The sequence below is a fragment of the Hyperolius riggenbachi genome, chromosome 4 (assembly GCF_040937935.1).
Source record: "Hyperolius riggenbachi isolate aHypRig1 chromosome 4, aHypRig1.pri, whole genome shotgun sequence".
NCBI classification, from domain to species: domain Eukaryota; kingdom Metazoa; phylum Chordata; class Amphibia; order Anura; family Hyperoliidae; genus Hyperolius; species Hyperolius riggenbachi.
The window spans coordinates 378,664,433-378,687,848 of NC_090649.1; the positions used below are offsets into that span (position 1 = coordinate 378,664,433).

The window sequence follows — 23,416 nt, forward strand, 5'->3', positions numbered from 1 at the left end:
TGCTTCCGTATAGCCGGCGGGATGTTGCGGCGGGCGAGCGGTGACAGGCGCCGGCGGAGGATCGCGTCACGGATGACGCGATCGCTCCGCCCATGCCCTTACAAGGACCGCCGCCTCTGTGGGTGAGCTGGTCCTTAAGGGCTCCACTTCCTGGCCGCCGCTGTGCGTTAGGCGGTCGGGAAGTGGTTAAGCAAAAAGAACATTAAGGCTCGTCTCAATTTTGCTAAAAAAAACATCTCAATGATTTCCAAGACTTTTGGGAAAATACCTTGTGGACCGACGAGACAAAAGTTGAACTTTTTGGAAGGTGCATGTCCCGTTACATCTGCCGTAGAAGTAACACAGCATTTCAGCAAAAGAACATCATACCAACAGTAAAATATGGTGGTGGTAGTTTGATGGTCTGGGGTTGTTTTGCTGCTTCAGGACCTGGAAGACTTAGATGGAACCATGAATTCTACTGTCTACCAAAAAATCCTGAAGGAGAATGTCCGGCCATCTGTTCGTCAACTCAAGCTGAAGCGATCTTGGGTGCTGCAGTAGGACAACGACCCAAAACACACCAGCAAATCCACCTCTGAATGGCTGAAGAGAAACTAAATGTAGACTTTGGAGTGGCCTAGTCAAAGTCCTGACCTGAATCCTATTGATATGTTGTGGAATGACCATAAAAAGGCGGTTCATGCTAGAAAACCCTCAAATAAAGCTGAATTACAACAATTCTGCAAAGATGAGTGGGTCAAAATTCCTCCAGAGCGCTGTAAAAGACTCGTTGCAAGTTATCGCAAACGCGTGATTGCAGTTATTGCTGCTAAGGGTGGCCCAACCAGTTATTAGGTTCAGGGGGCAGTTTCTTTTTCACACAGGGCCATGTAGGTTTTGAGTTTTTTTTCTCACTGAATAATAAAAACCATCATTTAAAACTGCATTTTGTGTTCAATTATGTTATCTTTGACTAATAGTTAACAGTTTTTGATGAGCAGAAACATTTATGTGTGACAAACATGCAAAAGAATAAGAAATCAGGAAGGGGGCAAATAGTTTTTCACATCACTGTATCTCTGCTGAAATGTTCATAGTGTCTGTAAATACTGAATGCATGTGTAGATGGCTGCTAGCTCATTTTTGTAATTTAGCCACTTAATGACAACTGGATGTATATATACATCCAGCGTAGTTATGGAGAGTGCACCACCAGTTTGTTTCTAAATAAGGCACAATTTTAACTGTGACAAGTTGTAGAATACATTTTGGTGTGTCTTAAAACTTGGACTCACATCACGTAGAAAATCGGTAGGGACGAACTTAATACAACATAAAAAGTCATTTTAAAAATTATGATCAAACTTGGAAACATTTTAGCAAAACTACAAGAGACATATGTGGTAACATTTTAACCGTTATAAATAGTAGAATAGAATTTAGAGCGTGTTAGGGTTGAGGCCCATGGTTTGTGTATTCTTTTTAGTGACAAACTGAATCAAAAGCAATTACATTTTCGCATATTCTGTACTAAAATGAAAGACTTGTAAAATGAAAACGAAGTGACAGAATATACAGTGGCTTGCAAAAGTATTCGGCCCCTTGAAATTTTCCACATTTTGTCACATTACTGCCACAAACATGAATCAATTTTATTGGAATTCCACGTGAAAGACTAATACAAAGAGGTGTACACGTGAGAAGTGGAACGAAAATCATATATGATTCCAAACATTTTTAAAAAATAAATAACTGCAAAGTGGGGTGTGCGTAATTATTCAGCCCCCTGAGTCAATACTTTGTAGAACCACCTTTTGCTGCAATTACAGCTGCCAGTCTTTTAGGGTATGTCTCTACCAGCTTTGCACATCTAGAGACTGAAATCCTTGTCCATTTTTCTTTGCAAAACAGCTCCAACTCAGTCAGATTAGATGGACAGCGTTTGTGAACAGCATTTTCAGATCTTGCCACAGATTCTCGATTGGATTTAGATCTGGACTTTGACTGGGCCATTCTCACACATGGATATGTTTTGTTTTAAACCATTCCATTGTTGCCCTGGCTTTATGTTTAGGGTCATTGTCCTGCTGGAAGGTGAACCTCTGCCCCAGTCTCAAGTCTTTTGCAGACTCCAAGAGGTTTTCTTCCAAGATTGCCCTGTATTTGGCTCCATCCATCTTCTCATCAACTCTGACCAGCTTCCCTGTCCCTGCTGAAGAGAAGCACCCCCTGAGCATGATGCTGCCACCACCATATTTGACAGTGGGGATGGTGTGTTCTGAGTGATGGGCAGTGTTAGTTTTCTGCCACATATAGCATTTTGCATTTTGGCCAAAAACTTCCATTTTGGTCTCATCTGACCAGAGCACCTTCTTCCACATGTTTGCTTTGTCCCCCACATGGCTTGTGGCAAATTGCAAACGGGACTTCTTATGCTTTTTTGTTAACAATGGCCTTCTTCTTGCCACTCTTCCATAAAGGCCAACTTTGTGCAGTGCACGACTAATAGTTGTCCTATGTACAGATTCCCCCACCTGAGCTGTAGATCTCTGCAGCTCATCCAGAGTCACCATGGGCCTCTTGACTGCATTTCTGATCAGCGCTCTCCTTGTTCGGCCTGTGAGTTTAGGTGGACAGCCTTGTCTTGGTAGGTTTACAGTTGTGCCATACTCCTTCCATTTCTGAATGATCGCTTGAACAGTGTTCCGTGGGATGTTCAAGGCTTTGGAATTCTTTTTGTAGCCTAAGCCTGCTTTAAATTTCTCAATAACTTTATCCCTGACCTGTCTGGTGTGTTCTTTGGACTTCATGGTATTGTTGCTCCCAATATTCTCTTAGACAACCTTTGAGGCCATCATAGAGCAGCTGTATTTGTACTGACATTAGATTACACACAGGTGCACTCTATTTAGTCATTAGCACTCATCAGGCAATGTCTATGGGCAACTGACTGCACTCAGACCAAAAGGGGCTGAATAATTTTGCACACCCCACTTTGCAGTTATTTATTTGTAAAAAATGTTTGGAATCATGTATGATTTTCGTTTCACTTCTCACATGTACACTACTTTGTATTGGTCTTTCACATGGCATTCCAATAAAATTTATTCATGTTTGTGGCAGTAATGTGACAAAATGTGGAAAACTTCAAGGGGGCCGAATTCTTTTGCAAGCCACTGTAAAAGAAAAAACATTGCTACTTTATGAACTTGGCTTTTTAAATATACCATGAGGGTATATTACTATTATTTTTTACAAATAAGGTCTTGTAATCATTGATAGTGTACATTGAGAAAGCAAAAAACACAAAACAGAAAAAGACATCTTTATTTCCAAATACAATATTGCCTCCATACGTTGTACTAGGAACATAATCTAAATGTTGTAATAACCAGGATGGATAAGCAAATGCAATTTGTTGGTTAAACTTATAGTTAGCAATGTTTATTGTAAAAGCTATAATGGATATAAATGGAGAAATAGTGTATTTTTTCAATTTTTCCCCTTATTTTCCCTTTAAAATGCATAGAAAATAAGGTAATTACTAAACAACATGATCACACACTAAAAGCCTAATTTGTCCTGAAAAAAAACCAACAATATATAGATCATAAGGTGTGATAAGTAGTAATAAAGTTATTGGCATATGAATGGGAGCACCGCTAATATGTGAAAATTGCTCTTGTCCTGAAGTTGAACATTGACAATGTTTTTTAGAACAGAAGTAAGATCATTAATAGGAGTACTCTTTATTATTGATCAGAAAATGTATTTTAAGAAAACTTGCGTATAAGTTGACGCAAAGTTTTACAGGCTATAAATAATAAAACATTCCATGATGCAACCATAGATCAGATCATTTCATTCCTCCATATTTGAGCCCAGCTCATTTTACTAATGTTTAATGAGTCTCTATATCTAGTAATACATTCCCATTTATTTTATTGTACATGCTCCTTTAATATGCCATTCCATCATCAAATAACAGCGAAACACACACATCCTGTTTCTGCATCAGCATTAATTGCGCCAAGATTTCATTCTGAATTATTAGTACACAGCGAAAACAAATTGTGCCTGACTTATTAAATGACTTAATTATAACTCACTAGTGGCTTCTCTGCACCAGAATGCAAATGACTTTTAGGATAATGAATCTTTAATTGCTTCAAATTGCAAATAACATGCTGGATAAATCTTAGTGATGGATATTTACCCACCGAGTTTATATTAATGTTTTTCCACTCTTTAGACTTTGTTGATGAGGGAATTTTTATACTTAAGAATAATTTCTTACTCAAAGAAATCATTTCGTTGAATGGAAATGAAGATATCTAGCTGGTTCAGCAGGAGGGATACATATTTTTTAAAGGGGCACTATGGCTAAATTCTTCTTATATTCTCATTTAATATAAAATATGTGCAATTGTAGCAATGTGTAAGACTTGTATTGTGGCTGAATAAAACTCTGCTTTAATATTGCTTTACCCTAAATCAGTGCTGGAGTCCCGTCGCCAGAGAAAGCTAAGCGACGCTGAACCAGCACATTCCATTCTGCAGGAGGAGGCTGCCTTATCAGTCGTTTCATCTGAAGTTGTAATCTCCCCCTTTGATGTATCGGGAGATGTTTCACCCAACGTCTAACTGCACATTAGTGCTGTTACAGCTCCTCTGATCTGCCGTACGTCTCAGGACAATGACTTACGGCTCTGATGAAAAAAATGCTCCCCGCTGAGGCCCCCCTTCAGAGAAGCTGGCACAGGCAGGGTCACCACTTGTTGTCAGTTGCCATGGAGACCAGCTTCTCTTATGCACAGGATTCCAGCGTCTTGATTCAGCACACGCAAGTGCTGTGTAGCCAGTGTCCTGCTTGTGTCTCTGAAGGGGGGCCTCAGCGGGGAGCATTTTTTTCATCAGAGCCGTACCTCATTGTCCTGAGACGTACGGCAGATCAGAGGAGCTGTAACAGCACTAATGTGCAGTTAGAGGTTGGGTGAAACCTCTCCGGATACATCAAAGGGGGAGATTTCAACTTCAGATGAAATGACTGATAAGGCAGCCTCCTCCTGCAGAATGGAATGTGCTGGTTCAGCGTCGCTTAAGCTGGCCACTAACGGTCCAATTTCTAGCGAAAAATCGTTCGAGCGATCAGAAATTCTGATCGGATTGGTTGTAAATAATCTCCATTGGTGGACACAATCGATTATGAACGAGTGAAAAAAATGTCGCCCGAATGAATTTTCGTCGAACGAAAATGTGGATTTTCTTGGTGGTCGTGATAGATAGGAAGCAAAGATTGGTTAGTTGATGGTGTAGTGAACGATTTTTCGTCCGATCAGAATTTCTGATCGCTCGAACGATTTTTCGCTAGAAATTGGACAGTTAGTGGCCACCTTTAGCTTTCTCTGGCGACGGGACTCCAGCACTGATTTAGGGTAAAGCAATATTGAAGCAGAGTTTTATTCAGCCACAATACAAGTCTTACACATTGCTACAATTGCACATTTTTTATATTAAATGATAATATAAGAAGAATTTAGCCACAGTGCCCCTTTAATGAGTTAAAAATTCAAAATAAAAACATGAAGACTGACCCAACATAACAGACATCTTTTTCTGAATCATTAGTAGATGAAGAAGAAAAAAATAAAGTAACATTGGGCCTTGATTTGCCAGAAGGTGTTACAGGCTGAGGAGAGGAAGGGGAGTAACTGTAGTGTTTGGGTGCCGTAACTCCCTGCAGATAATACAGTGCATGTGTAGACTAACTTCAGCAACAATGAAAAAGATCTTACGGAAGAGAGAATATAAGCAAAATACTGTATATGTTTAACTTTTCACATAATACAATTATTGTAGGAGTTTTTGGATAACAGCCTGCTTTAGCTCTGAATGGAAGCTCTGATATCTTATACACACGCTAGATTGTTCTTGGCTGAAGCTGCCAGTCTAGGCTGCCTTTGTCAAGAATCCAGCATGTGTACAGTGGCACCCGAACGTCCCTTAAAGACGATATGTGACATAATGAGATAAGCATGTGTATGTACGGTGCCAAACATATAAATAGCTAGGCTTTTTTACTTGTTTTATTTTGCTGCCTGAAAGAGTTCAAATCTAGGAATGGAAGTGACAGCTTCTCTCTTGTTGGTACCTTGTCGGGAATATAGCAAACATCAGTGATAAGAAAATTACAGCCATAAAAGTTTTCCTGGCAGAATACAACTTCTGAGGGAAGGGAGAGATACATTCATGAACTATTGACCTTTTTCTAACTCTGGGGCACTTAATAGGCTGCCACTGATTAGAGACAGTAAAACAGTCAACCAACTTTGTAAATGTTTAAATATAAAAGAAACCCTGGGATACGTAAAAAAATCATTTTTAGGGGTAGGAGGATACATATAATTGTTTGTTTCATCAGTTTATTGTCACCTTAGTTCACTTTAAAGGGAACCCCAACTCTTGCACAGCACACATTGACAAATCTTTACTCCAGATATAGTGACTAAAGAAATTCACTGTTCTATGTTTTGTGTTTGTTTAGCCAGATCAAAGTTTTTAATTATTTCTTATCAGCAGCTGTGAGTGAATAGGCCGAGGAAACTCTGGCTTTTTTATGATTTCCATAAATTGTAATGAAGATTTTTTTTCTCATGAAGGTTATCATGCTGTGGCAATTTTTTTGAGCAGAGACAAAGTTCTGAGTTTTGTTCCATTTTAATGCATAAGTGAGCAATCTGACCTAGCACAGATCAAGGGCATTGTTCTCCTACTCTAGATTGTAAGCCTTTGGGCAGGGTCCTCCTTCTTTTGTGTCCTATCTGATCATGCACCTCCATTACTGTGAACCCATGCTATGCATCTCAGTGAACCTAACTTGCATAATCTCCATGCTCCCCTCCAGTGACTGACTAAGCATTACCTGGTACTCATACTGTGCTGTGTGACCTGGTTTTCTTGTATTCCTGTATTGTCATATTGCTGTATGTCACCCCTAAATATTGTCTGTAACCTAAATTAATGTTCAGCGCTGCGTAATATGTTGGCGCTTTATAAATACAATAAATAAATAAATAAATACTCATAACACCAATTCCATTCCATTCCATTGTGTGCCATGCTGTTTGCCCTCAATTCCCTCCATAGCAACGGAATGTTTCACTAGCCTGGAGCCTATGCATCTATATAGCATCAGACCCTGAACTATCGCCTTAGAAATCAAGTCCTGATCATGGTGGGCGACAGATTTTGAAGGACTGCACACATATCAAGAAGCTAGTGGACACCTTTATGTAGTTTTTATTATCCTAATCTAATCATTATTGTAGCCCCACTACACTATCTACGCAGCAGGGCTTTTGGGAGGTATTGGTGCTACATCTTATGACAGCTGTATGCTGGACAGAGGTTTACACTTACCATAATCACAAGCAGTGTCCACTGACTGCCAATAATGAGTTGACCATAATACATTTCAATAGTTGATCTTAGTTTGTAGTCCTGAGGGCCATAAAAGAAGCAGAATCATAGTAAATAAGTTACGTTGTTAACCCATTAGACAACTTGATGGCCAGGTTCATAGCATTATCACCTTGTAGTATAGAGTTCCAGGTTTTAATCTCAGCCCAGAGCTCTGTGTGATTGCTTAAAGGAACACTATTGACCCGAGGAAGTGGGGGTATCCACCCTCAAAACGTGTTGTTTTTTGCCATTATGATTAATTGAATTTTTCAACTGCTTGCTTTGACTGCTGTCACTCAATCCTTACATTGTCTCATTGAAACAGGTTTTAATATATTTTTTTTTTTGGGGGGGGGGGGTGGAGCGCCACCAATGTACCCTCTACCCCTCAGTGGTTACACTGACACTCATTACTTTTGTATAAAGTCCCCTAGCAAGTGTTGTTACATTTTACTGTGCAATGGCAAGTGTTCAAAAACACGATGGGCATGTAAAGCATTGGTAAAATGACTGCTTATAGCTCTTACTTATTATGGTAATATATTTTTTATGAAATACGTTTGATAACTCCTTTAAGATTTAAGTGGAATTACAGTCTGTTATAACAAACAATTAAAACCTGTCTTCAAACTATGTATTAACTGTATACTTACACCTCTTGGCTATAAACAGTAAGTAATGTCATCTTTAGTCATAGCAGCTACAACTAAAAGCAGACATCTTGCATAATCAGGTAATATCCAGTTTAAGGTATAAGCACCACTGCTGTTTTCCTTAATGTACAGGTTTCTATCAGTTTACCCCTCTGCAATAAGTAAAATAACAATTTATAAGCAGCTTTGGGAGTTCAGTGTGACACAGTAATAAGGTTCCAAGGAGGAACTTTTTAAACAGTTCATCCTTCGTATTTACAATAGTGAGGCTAATTTATTGGAGCAAGGGGGAAAGTATGACTGTAGGTCTGCTTTTAGTATAGAATGTAGGATATGGTTATAGCAAACACAATAGGATAGATTTGCAAAAGGGTTATGTGCGTTGTCTGTTCAGACAAGGATTTAGTTTTGTGCTTGACAGTTAGAAAACCACATAGGGGTGGAGATTAGATAATAGGTAATGACATGGGCAGTGTCCTGTGCTGTTTAGCACAGTAAGAAAAAAAGAGGGACTTTGAAGGGCTTGTTGGCGTGCTCTGAATAATCAGGCCTGTTTCTTTTGTAGAATGTGCTAAAGGAGCTGGAGAGGAGAAAAACTGATTTAAACAGTGTGACGGAGAGTAGTGCAGCTCTGCAGTGCCTAGTGGAGGGCAGTGACAGCACACTGGAAGAGAAGCTGTGTGTTCTTAATGCTGGCTGGAGCAGAGTCCGGACCTGGACAGAAGATTGGTGCAATACTCTGCTGGTAAGCGTACAACTTTTCAGAGTAATGTATAGAGACTAATATTGTAACTTCTAAAATGTGTATGGAGACACTAATCCTCTCAAGTTTACAGTACCTATACAGTTTTTTGACTTTTGCTTTGGTAAGTTAGGGCTCAGTAACTCTAGTTATCCCCATAGTTGCAATAAACTACTGTTTTGTTGGATTGAAGCGACCTGCATGGCCACACCTGTACAACACAACACAAACAACAACTTTTTCCAGACTTGTGTGCTTGATGACTTCACAAATATGAAAACTATGGAAAATAACTTTATAAAATAGTTAAAGTTTTTATGTATAGTTCTTAATGCTTTGACCTGTCTGCCTGAGGCCTCTTTCACACTGAACACTGAAAAACAGATGCATTTAAATGATCACTTGTTCCATAGCAGTGCATTGGGAAAAGATTTCAGTTAAAACGCATATAATGTGAACTGACCCATAGGGAAACATGGACACTGGACTGCACATCAGATGTCTGTTCAGTTATAGCTGACAGCAACTGAATCAGTGTTAATGGACCCTAAGGGCTGGTTCACACGGGCAGTTGTAGGTCATTTTCCCCTGGCCGTGGTGCTCGTCGGTTAAGCGCTGACCATTCAAGTGAATGGAAGCGCTTGTTCCGTACTTTTACTGTCATTTGCGTTGAATGCCACATTACAATCTCGATTTTTCTCACAGTTTCAGCCGACCCTGGAAGCACCATGCAGCTTTCAGTAATTTCACGAATATGGAGTCTAAAACACTTATTTTCTTTTAAACAATGCAAATTGCTTGGCAGTCCTTTTATTCCACTGCCTCTAATTCTTTTAGCCATAGACCCTGAAGTGCAGTGCTTGTTTCAAGTGTGCGATTCAGGTACTATTTTTGCCAAAATGGTCAGCAGGACTGCCATGCAAATGTTGTTTAAAAGGAAATAAATATCAGACAGCGTCTATACCCTTTTCACTTTATGTGTGCTTGAGGCCCCTTGCACACTACATGCAATTCCGATTTGCGATTTTGACGCGATTTTATATGTGATTCCGATTTGCAATGTTTAATCGGTACTGCATGCTGCATTTTTTTCTGTGTTTTTCTTCTTATTTTGATAGCATCCGGGGAAAATCGAATTTGCAGTGTGCAGGGGGCCTTAGGCTGGTTTTACATTTCGTAATGGCATTGCGGTGCAATGCTCCGCCCCCGGACACCCTGGGCTGCCCATCGCCGCCCCTCGCGCAGTGATGTACTCCCTGCTAAAACGGAAGTACGCCACAGGGATTCAAAGCTTTTCCATTGTATTTGCATCGTTAGGCTCATGCGCCCCGCACCACCACGGCCAACCAACTTAATTGTTTTGCGTCACCCATTGACATCCATCCATTCCACTGCCCCATCACCGCAGAAGGTACACGGAAATTCGCTGTTGACTTTGCGGTGGGTTGGCTGCGAATCAGAAGCTTTCGACGCAATGCGACACGGTAAGTGTACTGGGCCTTATACTCTTTTATTACTCTTGTTTTTTATCCTACGTGCAGAAAGGGTAACGCAACTAAAAAAAAAAAAGTGTATACGTGTAAAAGGAGCCTCAATGCTTAACAGGGAAAGGGGATCATGAGTTTACACAAAAAGTGCTTTAGTAAATTTTAGTAATGCCCATTTGACAAACAATCAAAATCATCATGGTCAAAATCCAGCAACTTATTGAAATAATCACAATATTGTCATAGATACAACCCCTGCCCTATCTTTATGTACACCTATCACATTACCACAGTGTGGCCACCATTGAAAAACTGCTAAGAGTCTGACATCTATAAAGGGTTAACGGATTCATCAGTCCTGCTTGGAACCTCTGCTACTCTTCTACATACATGCAAAGCAATATCAGGCTTTTCAATAGTTAATCAACAATGCATGTCCAATGATGCTCTCATAGGCCCTAAAGGACTACTAGCAAGCATGTTAGGCTGGCTAGATGAGATATTTGTGTACAACCAATCATTTTCAGCGTATTGTGGTTACATCAAACAGAAACATTTAAACGTTTGTGGCTGCTGGTTTCACAAAATCGTGGTTCTTAATCTAATACACTAATTAAATAATCAACAGGTATAAAGATTTAAGCGAGTTTTTGATACGTAATACGTTTTGCTGATTTGTTGCTGTGATAAATAATTTTCCTCATTACATTCAACTTGAATGACAGACCATCCTTGCATGTCATCGTTTAAAGCCAAGTCTCTAAATGAACTCTCATTAACTGCCATTCTCCTGATTGTGTTCAGCCAGTGACCCTGCTCTTTTGTTTTGTTAGACTCACCAGAGTCAGATGGAGATTTTCGATGAGAATGTTGCCCACATAAGCACTTGGCTGTACCAAGCGGAAGCCCTGCTGGACGAGATTGAGAAAAAGCCAGCGAGCAAGAAAGAGGAAACAGTGAGGGTAATATTTCACTGCACACAATTACTGAATGCTGAATACCCTGCATGTATAATGCCTTGGCTGTGACCGCTGACATGCTGCCAAATGGCATCTTGTTAAGTAGAACTACGTTTCTCCTCTTCAACATTCAAGACCCTGAATTAAGCAATGTGTATATCATCAAGGGTGAGTTTGTGCTCACAAGGTTAAAGGAAAACTGAAGTGAGAGGGGTATGAAGGCTGCCATATTTATTTTCTTTCAAGCAATATCAGTTGCCTGGCTGTCCTGCTGATCCTCTGCCTCTAATACCTTCTGCCATAGACACTGAACAAGTATATGCAGATCATATGACAAGATTAGCTGCATGCTTGTTTCTGGTGTTATTCAGACGCTACTGCAGCCAAATAGAATAGCACAGCTGTCAGGCAATTGGTATTGTTTAAAAGGAAATAAATATGGCAGTATCCATATTCTTCTGACTTCAGGTTCCCTTTAAAGTAAACCTGAGACAGGGGAAAAAAGTTCTGAAAACTCTCTGACTGAGCATGCGCAGCCCTGGCCGTGCGCCTCTTGTTCATGCTTGTTCAGGTTCTACGGCTAAAAGTATTAGAGGCAGTGGATCAGCAGGATAGCCAGGCAACTGGTATTGCTTAAAAGGTTGGCAGCCTCCATATACCTCTTGCTTCAGATTCCCTTTAAGGCTCCTTTCACACTATGTCTGTCATGTCACAGAGCAATGGACAATATGATTGCATTGAAACATGATGCGATTGAGGGTGCAGTGCAAGGATAAGTCTATGGACTGTATGCTGCACCGCACGTGTGTGTGATGCAACTCTTCTTCACTGTTGCGGTGTGATCCTCTTTCTGTGGATGCACCCTAAAACAGATCTGGTGTGAGAGGTGCCCTAAAATAATAGGTCAGGTAGTATTTTTTTGGGGGAGGCAGATAAATATGAATATTTGTAAAATAGCCAAGATGCTCTTTTCAATTAATGAATCCCCTAGCAGGGCCAACCAAAGTATAGGCATAAGCAAAAAGAAAAAAAAACCCAGTATCTTATATAATTATGCTTTATTTACAAAACTGGTTGTAATATAGGAAACAGCACTCTGTCACAGCCAAGGATAAGTAACACAGAATTACGTAGACAACAATAACAGCAGGAAGGAGGCTAGATATCTACAGTCGGGAGTGTTTGTAAAAATACAGCTTGAAGACTAATATGTAATAATAAAGTAGTTCATAGACATTGAGAAAACATTGTGGAGTACCCTTTTATTAATAATGGTTAGTAGTTTAGCCTGTAGCATGAATAGATATGTTAACTATGCCAAGCTTAGTTTACATGCACTTGATATAAGAAGCAGCCCAAAGTCTTGGTGCTGTAAAGTTGATGCTCGGCATTCGGGGAAACTTGAATTATGCACAACAGCGCACTTCAGCACCCGAGCTGGTGGACAGGGCACCGGGTTGCAGTTCACGCCATGCTCCATTTGACACCGATACTTCCTCTTTCCAATCCGGTGTAATGTCTGATTGCGCTGCCCGGAAGCTTCCTTCCACACTGATTAGCATGCATGTGCAGTGTGAAGTTAATTATGCTGCTGGAGGTAAAATAGTAAATATCTTCACTTCCACACCTCTTACACTCACCAAATTTTCAGGCTAGGGAGGGGACCCCCCCGAACTACCTCTATACCAAATTGCAGCCCCCGAGACCATCTGGTTCTGGAGATAGATTACAGAAACCTATCCCGGGAACCAGCGGGTCTCGGGGGCTGCAATTTGGCATAGAGGTCGTTCTGGGGGTTCCCTCCCTACCCTGAAAATTTGGGGAGTGTAAGAGGTGTGGAAGCGGAGATATTGATTATTTTACCTCCAGCAGCATCATTCATTAGGAACTGTGGCCGCACAGTCTACTACTGCGCATGCTGGGCAGCGCAAATCCACAGGCAGCGTAATCAGACACAACACCGGAAGATGGAAGCATTAGAGTCACATGAAGCATGGTGTGAGTGGCCTCCCTGGTGGACACTGTCCACCAGCACGGGTGCTGAAGTGCAGTGTTCAGCATCATTTAGATTTCCAAATGAAGGATCCTGAATTTGAACACCAACCACCAGTCACCCAATGACCGACTGTACTAAGTTTGAGGCCTCTGCCATTAACAGTGTGGCAGCATTTTAAAATATTCTCCTCGAAAATCAATATGTGAATTTTGATTGGCGGTTGTAGGCTCCACCCACTTTCTTTAACCCATTCGCGTTCCGTCGTTTTCACTTGAGCAATGTTCACCTCCCATTGATTAGCCTATAACTTTATCACTGCTTATCACAATGAACTGATCTATATCTTGTTTTACCGCCACCAATTAGGCTTTCTTTGGGGGGTACATTTTGCTAAGAGCCACTTTACTGTAAATGCATTTTAACAGGAAGAATACGAAAAAACGGAAAAAATTCATTATTTCTCAGTTTTCAGCCATTATAGTTTTAAAATACATGCCTCCATAATTAAAACTCACGTATTGCATTTGCCCATATGTCCCGGTTATTACACCGTTAAAATTATGTCCCTATCACAATGTATGGCGACAAAATTTTATTTGGAAATAAAGGTGCCTTTTTTCCGTTTTGCATCTATCACAATTTACAAGTTTAAAATTAAAAAAAATATAGAAATATTTCATCTTTACATTGATATTTAAAAAGTTTAGACCCTTAGGTAAATATTTACATGTTTTTTTATTGTAATGTTTTGTTTTGTTTATTATATTAAACATTTTGTTTGGGTATTTTTTGGGAGGGTGGGATGTAAACAATAGTTCTATAATGTAAATGTGTCTTGAGTTTTATTTTTTTTACTTTTAGTTGTAGTTTTACTTTTTGGCCACAAAATGGCGGCCATGAGTTTGTTTACATGACGTCACTCTAAGCGTAACAGACGCTTAGAGAGACGCATGGGGGAGGCAACAGCCAGAAAAAGCGAAGCTTCCGAGAGAAGCTGTCGCTTTTTCAGCGGGGGAGAGGAATCAGTGATCGGGCACCATAGCCCGATTCACTGATTGCCTGGCAAACGAACCGCGGGCCGGGAGCGTGCATGGTTCCTGGACGTAGTTTCTACGTCCAGGAACTAAAATAGGTTAATATCAGTCTAATGGTGCCCATACATGGTACAATTCTTTTCATCCAATCTTACCATTTCTATGTAGTTTAAGGGTAAATTAAGTGAATATACTGAAAGGATAATTTAGGCAGTTCCCTTATATTACATAGAAATTGTAAGATTGGATGACATTTTTTTACCATGTATGGGCACCATAAGAATGGCTGCAATTTACATTTTCAAATTTAAAATGAACGGATGATTTAAATTGATTGGCTGTTTTATTCTCCAACCACTTTCCCTGAATTTTTAAACTCGGTCACCAAGTGACCAACTCTGCCAAGTTTGGGGACTTTATTACTGTGAGAATGGCACTATTTTAAATTCTCCTATTTACATGAATGGGTGAAATCTAATTGACTGTTTGTGGGTCCGCCCAGTCGTGCAGGGCGTTGTGTGAGGCCCCCAGAACAAAGCTTCTCAGGTAGTAAGAGATCTGTAGACTAAGGTTTGTTGAAATCAGTCAAAGTGTTTTCGAGTAATGGTGACACGCACACCCACACCTATCCAATTTTATATATATTTTGTAGATTGAGGCACTCATCAATAATGCAGTACACTGGCATTAACAATTTTGGCTCCGTTATAAAATGCTGGCAATTCCCCTTCATTGTGCTTATACGGATAATAAACAAGCTACAAGTGTGCGCTGATCGCTGCTTAAAAATGTTATTATCTTCTCTGCTGCTTCTAAAGGCGTCCTTTATTTCCTCTCTCTTTCTTTTGTTAGTCTGCACTGCTTTTCATCTCTGTGCAGCTATTATCAGCACTTCAGAACACACTGAACATGGAGTGATGATGGCTCATTCTGTAATCTGAACTGTGTGAGTGACATGTCAGTACTTTACAACGTTAAATTAGTATTATAGGAATGCTGCATTATTGATTAGAGCCACATTTTATAACATTCTAACTATATTTAAAGTATACTCAAACACCTTATGTTTTTTTTTTAAATTTCAATTTATTTTTTACATTAAATTTATCTATGAGGTTTATCAAGAAAGTAAAAGTAATTTTCAATTAATCTATGAGTGCATTCATTGCGTATCCACTAAGGATACTTTGTGGTCTGGCGTAGAGTCACATTCGCACCACTGTGCTTCCGGTCCGCTGTTGCTGCCACCATCCATTCCACCTGTCACTGGTTTCATCACTGCTACTGCCACCGTAGTTCAAGTCGACTGCATGTGAGAAGCGCTGGTATACAGAACAGACAGGGGACTTATGAGGCTCTGCATTGGATTGCAACAGACCAATGGGAATCCTCCCTTAGTGTGTATTCTCATTGGTCCACCACTCAGTGAACCAATTAGAATCCTTCCTGTGCTTGACAAAGGCTGCTACCAGGCTGAAACCTCGTGAACGTTGTTGCTATGATAACTTTAAACTTTAAAAAGCTATTATTGCATAAATCCAGGTGGAGACCTGATCACATCTTTCCTTGCATTGAAACGTATGCAGCGACGAGCCATTCCATTGGTATCCATTGCATTGGTGATCTGGAATTATCATGCACTTTCCGCTAATCGGAACTAAACAATCTGATCCATTCCAAACAGATAGATGTAAACGATCCCATTGCTCAGGTCCCTTTAAGTTTAAATATGCTAACACCTTAAAGGGAGCAACATAAGTAGAGGTCTCTACCTCACTTTGAGACTACATTCTGCCCACCGTGCAGCTGACATATACTTGTTGGAAAGAGGGGAGTCATAGACTGTACTGTTAGAACCCTTCCACACTGCATGCAAGTCGATTAAATAATTGAAGTGTATGCGGGATACCGATTGTGGGTTACTGATTGATTAACAAAGTAATCACTTTACCCTGTACAGAGTAGTGCAATCTGTTTTACACCCAGTTGTCAACACAGTGCCTGCTTTACCTTCGATTGGGTTAAATTAATGGCAATGCATGCTAATTGCATAGGAAACGTGGTGCTATACGGTTTGCTTTGGGATCCATTGAAAAAAACTTCCCGGTTCTTTTTTTTTTGATCGCCGGGAATAATATTTAAAAGGTAATCTGCTAACCACCCTTATTAGTATTGTTCTCAGAAGGGCCCTTCCCCAGTAAACATTGAGATCACAATCGCAGTGCGATGCCAATGCATGCTCGTAAAGTAGGGAAAATCCCACCACAATTACTATCACGATTTTTAGCTGATCACCTTTTAAAGGGACTCCGAGCAGTGCAGAAATTATGGAAAGATGCACATCATTTTAAAGCTCTCTTTCTCCTCTTTCCAATGATATATAAACCGCCACCCTACGCCTTTTAGTTTTTGCTATTTTTGCGATTGAAATTGCCGCGGCCGTGATTTCGATCGCAAAAATAGAGAAAACTAAAAGGCGTAGGGCAACAATTTAGGTGTCGTCAGAAAGAGGAGAAAGAGAGCTTTAAAATGATATCCATCAAGCCATAGTTATATTGTATTACACAGGGCGACTTTTTGTCAAAGTCAGCAGCTGCATTCAGCAAAATGGAGCTGCTGACACTGGGGAAAGTGTCGTCCTGTGTAATACAATATAACTATGGCTTGATGGATATCATTTTAAAGTTCTCTTTCTCCTCTTTCTGACGACACCTAAATCGTTGCCCTACACCTTTTAGTTTTCTCTATTTTCGCGATCGAAATCGCGGCCGCGGCAATTTCAATCGCGAAAATAGCGAAAACTAAAAGACGTAGGGTGGTGGTTTATATATCATTGGAAAGAGGAGAAAGAGAGCTTTAAAATGATATGCATCTTTCCATAGTTTCTGCACTGCTCGGAGTCCCTTTAAATATTAATCTTTCTTATAAATTGGTCTAAATTGTGAGCCATAGCAGTACTGTGGTTATTATGTAAAACTCTACTACAGAAAGTGATGACAAATAGTTATAAAGCGACACTGTTTTTTAAGCAGTAAATATATTTTGTTTTATTTATTAGCTTATATTCTGTCTTCGTTATTAGCTGACTTTAATGCAGCATGTAGACAACAGTCTGTCTGAATGTAAGGCTATATGGGTACTTATTTGTGTTGTTTTATTTCAGCGCCTGCTGTCGGAGCTCGATGATGTTAGTCTGAGAGTCGATAATGTGCGTGATCACGCTATGATTCTCATGAGCAGTCGTGGCACATCCTGCCGAGAACTCGTAGAGCCAAAGCTGGCTGAACTCAACCGCAACTTCGAAAAAGTTTCTCAGCACATAAAGGCTTCCCAGGTACGACATTGTCATTGCCCAGAAAGACAGGCCAGTGTGTATAACAATAGATTCAGGAATCAAGCTGATTGCCATAATTGTAGGAATTAATAGTCAAACCAAAACGTTTTAGTGCAGGAGTGGAGAAGGTTTGGTATCTTTGCCAAGGTTTAAGTGCTGTGTGTGTTCACACTGGTGAGATTTAAGCCTGGTTCACACATCCAATTATAACTAATCAATGATTGGCCAATTTTACCTCTTCCGTGTAGTATTAGAGCTTACCTACACAACCTGGTCAGAGTATTCAAAATCTGTTGCTATTATACTACATGGAGGTGGTAAAATTGGTCATTGACTTGCTAATCAAAATTGGATGTGTGTGTGCACCCTAACTCGTACTTTTTCGTCTCCATAAACCTGTCACTAGGACAGTAAGTAAGGAAATGTTTCTCATTTAATACAAAACCAGTGATAAAAATAAACTTTTGTATACTGTTAAAGTATTATAATCTTTTTATTTGTTCCTGCTGGAGAAGATAACATCTAATTTTCTGTAAACTTTTTTTATACTGTTAAAAAAAATGTGCTTCTGTGTCTGTGTTCCCTCTGGGGAAGATGCCATCTCTTTCCTTGTTTTCTGTGATCCTTCACTAAAGGCCCATACTCACGGGCGAGAAATGTGGCCTGTCGCCAGCACACGTGAGCGTGTGGGCGACAGGCCGGCGACAGCTTCTCGCCAGGTCCCTCCGCGTACACACGCGGAAGAGGGACCAGCGGCAAGGCGGAAGCTGTCGCTGACGTTCCTCCTCCCCCCGCCGGAAGCTCCATGTACCTACATGGAGGTTGCTGTCGCTAGTCCGCGTACTCACGCGGACTAGCGACAGTTGCAGCGGGGGGGCAGCGGCGACTGTCGCCGAGCGACGGGCGACAGTTCGGGGTGCGCGCGCGTGCGGCGGCCCATACTCACGGGCGACCTGTCGCCGCAACACGCGCGCGCCGCGTGTTGCGGCGACAAATGTCACTCGTGAGTATGGGCCTTAAGACAAGAACAAAGCAGAAGTCTCCACCTCCAGTACTGAATCCTAGGCACCAGTACTAAACTGACAAGGGTTATAACGCTTCCCCACTGTATCCAACAGCGTGCTCGCCAGAAACAACATCCTTGACCCTCTTAAATCTGGCTTCAGGAAATATCACAGCTGTGAAACAGCCCTCACCCAGATTTGCAATGATCTGCTCATTGCAAGAGACAAGGGTCAATGTTCCATCCTGATTTTGCTCGACCTCTCAGCGGCTTTTGACACAGTCGATCATGAAATCTTGCTCAACAGGCTACAAGAGTACTGTGGCATAGATGGCATTGTTCTCCGGTGATTCAACTCCTTCCTGGCTGGCAGAACACAAAGGGTAGCCTTGAGCCCTTCCTCTCCAACCCTGTACCACTAAAATATGGTGTACCTCAGGGCGCAATATTATCCCCTTTACTTTTCACCATATACATGCTGCCACTTGGAGAAATCATACAAAAACATGGCCTGACATATCATTGCTATGCTGATGACACCCAGCTATATTTGTCATTCAAACCTGGCGCCACAGACCCTACTCCACAAATAAACACATGCTTAGCTGAGCTTCAGGAGTGGATGAATAACAATTGGCTAAAACTTAATGCTGACAAAACTGAGGTTCTTGTTATCAAGGGCCAGGGCTCAACAGCAAAGCAGCCCCAGTCTCAACCAACACCACTAAGGATAGGGAGCTCAGACTTGAACAACTCAGACTGTCTGCGCAGCCTGGGAGTACTGATTGATGGGAAATTAAGCTTCAGGAATCAAATCTCAGCTGTTGTGAAACATTCCTTCTTTCTTCTAAGGAATATTGCAAGGATTAAACACCTAATTCCTTCAGAGGATCTTCCAACCCTAGTTCATGCCTTCGTCACATCAAGGTTAGACTACAGCAACGTCCTCTACACAGGCCTGCATAACAAAGACTTACGCCGCCTGCAATTAGTACAGAATGCCGCCGCAAGGCTGTTAACGAGCCAACCCTGCCATTGCCACATAACACCAACCCTGTGCTCACTCCACTAGCTACCGATAAAATGGAGAATTCGCTTTAAGATCAGCTTACTGACATTCAAATCCTTGCACAATCTGGGCCCTGGATACCTGAAGGACTTGTTGCAACTGCATCACACCCCCCACAATCTTAGATCAAAAGGACGTAACACCTTGGCCACCCCCAGAGTCCAACTCAAAACCTTTGGAGACAGAGCCTTTTGTCATGCTGCCCCTACACTTTGGAACTTCCTGCACACCCAATCAGGACAGCTCCATCCGTGGAAGCATTTAAGTCTAAACTGAAAACCTACCTCTTCAGTCTGGCATTCATGAACATCTGACTATCTCCTCTGTAACACAACCCAGCCTGCAACCCTGTATTAATCTGAGACACAACTATGCGCTTTGAGTCCTATGAGAGAAAAGCGCTTTACAAATGTTATTGAATTGTATTGTATTGTATAACATTTAAAAAAGGAACTTCAAGTGTACCAATGCCAAAAAGAAAACAAAACAGATACCTTGTGGCCCCGAAACATATTAAGTGGCTGCACTCGTGCATAACGAGAAGCGTGGCCACTTAATATGTTCTGGGGCCGTGCCGCTCATTTGCACTCGTGCATGAAGCAGAGTGCAGACACACATTTGTAGAAGGTCCCGGGCAGCGACGGTGGTCTGGAGGAGGACATGGGAATCCTGGAGGATCCAGAGGCTTCCTTCTTCTAAAGGCTAATACCCGCCAGAAGATTTTTGTGTCGAACTGTTGTTGACGAACGACCATTTGCACAATATCGTGTAACATCATTTAATGAAAGTTCATTGAACGATGGTTCAATGACGGCCAATTACACGCAATAATCATTTGCTTTGCCATCTCAACTTATATGTAGCCCTATACAGTAACACAATGTTGTATTGGACATGAAGTTCAATGTGAAATCTCGAGCAGTCTGTCCAGGCAATTATGACTCCTTCAATTACCTGTGCTCCTCCTGCAGCATGCAATGGTAATTGGATTTCCCGGGACACCTACCATTCAAGGCTCTGTAGCTGTGGCTGGCTGCAAAGTTGAAGCACTCAGATCCCCACTTCCTTGTGTACCATGTGATCAGACACATACATAGTTCTGCCTGCATGTTTTGCTCCCGACTCTCCAGGCTTTCTCATGCCTGTTAGCGTGCCAGATGCACTGTAGATGGATGCTTATTTACTCCTCCTAACAAGGTGTGGAGGAATCGAGCTTTATGGAAAAGCACAGCTTAGTTGAATCTGCAGTGAATTTTGTCTTATAATGTACCTGAGGGGAAGAAAAGTGCCACTTCAGGGTACTCATCTTGGAAGCCTCTGGATCCTAATGAGTTCTCCCCTGTCCTCCTCTTTCTAGTGGTGGGATCCCCGAAAGTCTACTTGTTGGCACCTCAGACATGCGCGCTCGCTCTGTCCCGCTCCGCTTTCCATGGAAGTAACTGGGCCGGATTAGTTCCACCCTGCTGCAAAGATGTTAGCTGTCTGCACCTGCACAGTAGCATGGACCTGATAAGGCTCGGCTATTTCTCCTGGAGCCTGAGCAGGACAGAGCTAGTGCACATGTGCAGGGAGGTCACTCTTCAGGGGTTCCAGCGATGGAACAAGACTGCATAGGAGGACGGGAGAAACCTCTTTAGAATACAGAGGCTCCCCCCTCCTAAGGTAAGTACCTCTTAGAATTCTTTTTTATCTCACAGGTTTACTTTAAAGAGAACCTGAACTGGAAATAAAACGTCAAAATAACCATACACAGGTCATACTTACCTCCTGTGTAGTCTACTACTCAATCTCTTTCTCCTCTCCTGTGTCACATTTTTCCACTGTGATCAATGGAATTCTCCGTCCTCCATTTTAGAAATGGCCATTACCCCCAACAGCTTCCTGGTCAGCACACTGTTAAACTGTAATATCACTCACTTGAGCCATGTGGAAACATGGACATTACCTTGCACATTCAGTTGTAACTGACAGCTACTGATATATAACTGACAGCAACTGGTATATTTCAGTTCTGACAAAATATTGTCAGAACTGGAAGGTATCGCTGTAAGAAGAAAATGGTGAGCTTCTGAGAGGAACTAACAGTAAAGTTAGTATATAATATTCATTTGCAGCTACATGATGTGTTTATTTTAAATATTTTTCCTCGCTTCAGGTTCCCTTTAAAGACAATAGTATAAAGATAGTACTGTATAATACAATAGTATTTACTTCAAGACAAATCTGTCATTCCTTATACAATTACATTTTTTGTGCACGCTGGTTTTAGCTTAAAGACAAGTGGTCACTGATTTGCTGTTGATTTGAGACATGAGGCTTCCTGTGTCATTCATTGGGGATAAACAAGGTCAGGATGCGAAATTGATAGAATTGGAGCAGCAGTCTGAGGCGGGGTCCTAATGTCATGATTTGTATAATAGATGAATAAACAGTTGTTTAGCTCTGAGCATGTTTTCTCTATATTACGCTCAGATTCTTGTGAGTCACGATGGGCAAACACGTGGTCCAGCAGAAGACGTTGTACACCCTGAGGCCATTGCTGCCGAGGTTGAAATCTTGGAGACTGAAATTACTGTTGTCCAAAAGATCCTGGAAAGATATTTACAGCCATCTGCAGAGAGTGAAAAGGTAAGAAAAAGATTATAAATAATTACTGATGAGTTTCTGAGCACAGCACAAGGTCTGACTGCAATTAATGTGGGCAGTTGGGATTCATTTGCACAAGTTAAGAAACACAGTTGAATGATAACATGCCTTTATTTGCTGATAAAAATATTATATTATAAGCAACAACTGACTTGTAACTTGTATTCCATCAGGTATCAGTGATGTTTCTGTCATAAAGCTTTTTCAAGTCAATCAAAACTATGTTTTTTGAAGGTTATGAATACTTTTAGACCATATGGACTAGGCCCATTGATTAACTGTGAGATCACGTTGTACACAATCATTTTGCATTTTAATTACTCAGTGAAATACAAATGGAATTACGCAACACATAGAAGAGCATGCAGTAATATTGTGTTCACAGTGTTGTATTTTGTAAGATTGTAATTGAAGCATCATCTATAAATAATAATGAAATGAAAGTATGTATATTTTCTTTGTGCTGCGGATCCATATTAGGACAGTATATAATGTGTATCCTATGCATTTAAAGCAAATATATTTTAAACAAATTAAACAATTATGCTTAAAAAAATGACATAAACCTTTCTTTACGAATGAGAAAATATGCATGGTTGCTTTTACAAACTGTTCTTGAAATGGGACTAAGGGTCAGTTCACACTTGTTTCAAAACCGTATCCGTGGCTCCGTCTTTTTGCCCAGGACAAAAACGGAGCCACGGATACCAATGTAAAAATAGCGGCCGTCTTCACACACTTCAAAAAAACGGATCAGTGAGCTTCATTTTAGAGAACTGAATGGTGTTGCCACATTTTCACGGATTTGCCACATTTTCACGTAGCCCGGATACCCGCAGAGGCAATGAAAGGCAACACAAAAACCGATCTCCCTCTACACAGAGAATTTTGCACACAAAATGGATGCCAAAGCAGATTGCCTACCGCCTGCTCCTCCCCTCAGCATCATCTTTGCGGACCTCTTTATCCAATAGAAACGCACAGGAAGGAAGGACACGTTTTTACATATGTTTAAACGGCCTGGAAACGTATGCCGCAAAAGCACACCAT

At 41.0% G+C, this 23,416-nt stretch overlaps 1 protein-coding gene across 7 annotated transcripts in view; it reads left to right on the plus strand.

Annotated features, from left to right (window-relative positions):
• UTRN (utrophin) overlaps window positions 1-23,416 on the plus strand; it is an 863,547-nt gene that overhangs the window by 287,407 nt on the left and 552,724 nt on the right. For all 7 annotated transcript variants that reach the window (XM_068232090.1, XM_068232089.1, XM_068232092.1 and 4 more), the window contains 4 exons: window positions 8,662-8,841; window positions 11,159-11,287; window positions 17,478-17,648; window positions 22,193-22,348. In XM_068232090.1, the coding sequence (XP_068088191.1) occupies window positions 8,662-8,841; window positions 11,159-11,287; window positions 17,478-17,648; window positions 22,193-22,348 (636 nt within the window). The remainder of the gene's footprint in view (window positions 1-8,661; window positions 8,842-11,158; window positions 11,288-17,477; window positions 17,649-22,192; window positions 22,349-23,416) is intronic.